Source organism: Echinops telfairi, unplaced genomic scaffold (genome assembly GCF_000313985.2).
Source record: "Echinops telfairi isolate 266 unplaced genomic scaffold, ASM31398v2 ScPeMD7_2;HRSCAF=8, whole genome shotgun sequence".
NCBI lineage: Eukaryota > Metazoa > Chordata > Mammalia > Afrosoricida > Tenrecidae > Echinops > Echinops telfairi.
Genome location: NW_022103898.1, coordinates 60,396,076 through 60,400,454, shown reverse-complemented (window position 1 = coordinate 60,400,454; position 4,379 = coordinate 60,396,076). Strand labels below are relative to the sequence as shown.

Genomic DNA, 4,379 nt, shown 5'->3' with positions numbered 1-4,379 from the left:
TAAGTTCAAAGTCTTATCTTCTGAACCATTTAAATTGAATATGAATTTGAGAGAAAGATGGGATAATGAGTACTGATCAAGTCCAAAACTCAGCAGAACAAGTTTCATAACTTTTAAGACATGAAAATAATTCTAATCTGACACCATCTGGGCAAGGGCCTTGCCACCTATTTCTGGTTGTTGGGCACACCCTCTGGCTTCTGAGTGTGGGCCCCTTGCTCTGGGCTTCAGCTTTGCTCCACAGGCCTCCTGGGATGGCAACTCTGCTGCCTTGGCTATAGGTGACTTCCTAAGACACTTTTGGCTTCTTTCCTACCTGTAGAATTTTAAGAGAGCACATTCTCTCCTTCTGCTTTGTCTCTTTCCCTTTTAGTCTAAGCTGATGGGTTTTCTGCTGTGGCACTTGGTTAGATCCATTAGTCACGGGCCTGATGTCTTCATCAAAAGATTGTGTAGCCCCCTCTTTGGTGATCAGCCTGGTAGGGTATGTAGGTATGCATCATTCTGTGAAGAGGCTTCATAAGGTTTATGGGAAAATTCCATTATCCTTTAGTTCCATTTTCCCACAAACATTTTGAAGCTCCATCGTGTATCAAGAGATTTAAATGCCTCATGCAATTGTGGAAGCTGTCAAGTCTCATATCTATGGGTCTGGGTCAGGCTGGTGACTTCTGCTGACTAATGAGGTTGCTAGGACTGACTGCCCAAATTGTCAGATCACATAGTAAACATAGTAAGCCCCACGAACCCAAAGGATAAGTTAGATGCCGGATCAAGAGAGACTGGGCTTTGCCAGCACATCCATGTATATTGGATGCAGGCCATATCCCTAAGATAACAGACTGACTTGTAGATCACAAAATACAGAACAATTACATTGTATTGCATTATGGAAGAGCAGTTAAATGCTGAGATACATGCCTTAGCCAAATTGATACATAACATTCCTCTTGGGCAAGATCTCACAGGCTTCATTCAAGATATTATAAATCAGAACCTCTGTGGGATAGTATAAGGAATAATTTCCTCTTTTCATCCCCCACCCCCTTATTTTTCTTCCACAGTTATTTTTTGGATGGCTCGAAACATAATAACATTATTCCCCCAACTAGTTTTTCTAGAGGCTGAATAATAAGATACCAGAATCTCATTTAGAGAGTTATAATATATATTGTTGGTATATATATTGTTGGTAACTCACTGTTCTTGTCAGAAAGCTGATTTATTTTTTACTAACTTTAGTAGTTTTTCTCATATTTAGGGAAAGAAAACTCCTTGAAACCTTATCTTAGGATTTAAAAGTGAATTTTTAATATATGATGTCTGCAGAAAGGTGCACAAATCTTAATAAAGTGAATTTTTCTAAAAAGTGAAGCTCTGCATGTGCTGCTTTCTCATTCTGGCACTATCCTAGCTGCACTATAGGATTGAAATAGGTGCGAGCCTTAATTCCTTAGATATTTTGCTTATAAAAAGATAATGAAAACTGAAAGATAATGAATACAGTTTTACTGCCATATAATTCAGATATCATACAATCCAGTAGTTAAATTGAAAAGGTTGTTGAGATTTGGATAGATATTAATAATAAGTCAGGTAGTGTTTAAAAAATAGTAACATTATGAAAAAGAACTATTTTAGTAATAACTTACAGCTTATTAAAATGATAGCTTTTGAAAATAGTCTAAATGATAAAGCAGTATCTGAATACTGGTGATTGTTTTTCTTATCTTGATTATTTTTAGGTGTGGGTAATTCTAGTGAAATTTACAGCAGGAGGTATTAAAGTTCTAAAGAGACAAAACCAAACAGTTTTAGTTAATTTGAACAGAAGTCTCATTTCTCTCATCTCTTTAGAATGAAAGGAATCTCAAGTGTTTGAGCCAGTGGCCACGAGGTGGCGCTTTTTGTATTCTTGGTAGTATAAAACAACTTGTTTTTTTTCTCTGGTGGCTGCCCAGTACATTGACAATAATATGTAGCAAATTAAAATTTTGTTGATGAAATATAGTGTAGGACATCAGAACTAATGCTGAGGTAGCAGATAACTGTTCAAAGAAGTTATCTGTTCATTATTGAATTTCTTGGTACCAGTTGAACTTTACTATATATGGTCTCTGCCCTCCCTTACGCCCTGAGGCTATTGCTTTTAAAGAATTCCTGCCAATGTTAGCAATTAAATGATTCAATTATTTGAAGTCTTCAGTATACAGAACCTGTAGGCTTGTACGATTCAGTCCAAGGCATTTTATCTTTTGTTGGCTGCTTGCTTTAATGTTTAGGTAATATGAGGGTAATTCAGAAAGTTTGTGAAAATATAGGGTATTTTCTGTGAATGTTTTGAAGCCCACTCTGCATATTCTTGACTCTGTATTTTCAGCCAATTCACTTTAACTTCTGCTTGGTCAAAAAAGAATTTGAATTTTACAGTTGCTTCATTTTTGTTCTGCTGGGTTTTAATTTTTTAATCCAAAATTTTGTTTCATGAGCTAAATATACTTGTAAAACTAGCATCTGGATAAACAAACATTTTAAATCACTTGAAATTTCTCTCATTGTTCTATTAATGGCTTTTTAGAGTAATTTCAGTTTGGTGCCATGGTTAGGAGTGTTAAACTTCTTACAGCAGTTTTGAAAGCATGATATACACATATCTAGTTCTTGAGTGATTTTTAAGCAAACAGAGCTTTCCCCTTCATGATGATGGAGAGCTTTAAAACCCATATATTTTCATTGCTATTTTAGCCAGCTTATAACTAGCTTAGGAACCAAGAGACTGACAGAGTATATTTTAGTAACCAGTAAGCTAACCTCACTTAATTATTGACTATCTCTAAGTGGATTGAGAACTATAAAGTCTAGCTGTTATTTTTGACCTCTACACACGGCTAAGAATCATATGTTTACCCACTAAGCTTCTTAGTCATGACTCATGATATACCCCAAAGCTTCCTCTGACAGAGAGAGGTTGCAGCTTCAGGAGATAGACGTAGTGAATCATGTGGGAAGATGAGACATTTATCTTGATAGCTAAGATCAACCCTCACTTCCTAGGGGGCGGTTCACTTTATAGTTTTTAGGACATTCAAAAGAGATGGGATTAGTATTATTTCTGTAGGTGATTAGAATGGCAATTGTATATTGTAAGCAGACTTAATTTCTTTTTCTTTTTTTTTACTTATTTCATTTTAAGAATTAAACCGTATTAAAGATTGACTTTTCCCTTCTACATTAGGTAATAAAATAGACTTGGAAAAGGAGAGGCATGTTTCCATTCAAGAAGCAGAATCGTAAGTGTTATGCCCCCATCACTCCCTGGTGAATGTTGACATTTCCCTCCTTGTGCTTTACCATATTGCTATTACTCAAATCTCAGTGTAGCCCGGTCTGTTGCATTCAGGGAAGCATGTTTATATTGGCAATTTCTGAACCTATGGCACTATTTTAAAAACATTCTACTCTTACACTCCTGATTTGTTTCAGTAAAAAAATTACAAATTACAAGAGTGATATAAAAGAAAACCATCATGATCAAATAGTGACAAAAACTTCTAAAGTATTTGGGCTCCACATTATAAATGTTTTGTACCTTGATAGATTTGTGCTGTTATGTAAAATGTGGTCCATTGTACAGATAACATGATAGCTATCAAGCCTTAATTTCACGGAACTTGGGTTAATTAATATAGTAAGTCACAAAAATGACTACTGTAAAAATTTAACAGTTGTGACAGTCACTGAAGTTACCCTTTTAAATTTTTTTAGGTATGCAGAATCTGTGGGAGCGAAGCATTATCATACTTCAGCCAAACAGAACAAAGGGATCGAAGAACTCTTTCTTGACCTTTGTAAAAGTAGGTATATTTAAATTTCATATGTTTAGAAATGACTTCTTACAATATTGGTAGTATTCCTAAAGTATTATTTTAACCATCTCCATTAACAAGCATTTGAAAACTCTTCACATCTACTGATACTATTATTTACATAGTATGTTTTCTTTTAATTAACTCACTTTTTCAAGCTTGAATACCTGTATTAGTTGTGTTTAAAACTATAGTTAATGGTTTAAAATCATATGTATGGTATTCACTAAAGCACATTAAAGTAAGTACATCAATGTCTGAGGGTATAATGAAGATATACCCTCAGGTAGAAGATAGAGATTAAAATACAGTTAAGAAGTAAAAGTCTGTTGCAGTGAATAAACCTTATCTGGATCTTGATTTGGTAAACTAGGGATAAAAGGAATGTTTCTAAAACAATTGGGAAGAGGGGGGTGGGAAAAATGAGGAGCTGATGTCAGGGGCTTAAGTGGAGAGCAAATGTTTTGAGAATGATGAGGGTAATGAATGTACAAATGTGCTTTACACAATTGA

The 4,379-nt window shown here is 34.9% G+C and overlaps 1 protein-coding gene across 1 annotated transcript in view; it reads left to right on the top strand.

Moving 5' to 3' along the window:
• RAB21 (RAB21, member RAS oncogene family) overlaps positions 1-4,379 on the top strand; it is a 43,184-nt gene that overhangs the window by 31,966 nt on the left and 6,839 nt on the right. The window contains exons 5-6 of the mRNA XM_004700446.2: positions 3,236-3,290; positions 3,766-3,854. Coding sequence (XP_004700503.1) covers positions 3,236-3,290; positions 3,766-3,854 — 144 coding nt within the window. The remainder of the gene's footprint in view (positions 1-3,235; positions 3,291-3,765; positions 3,855-4,379) is intronic.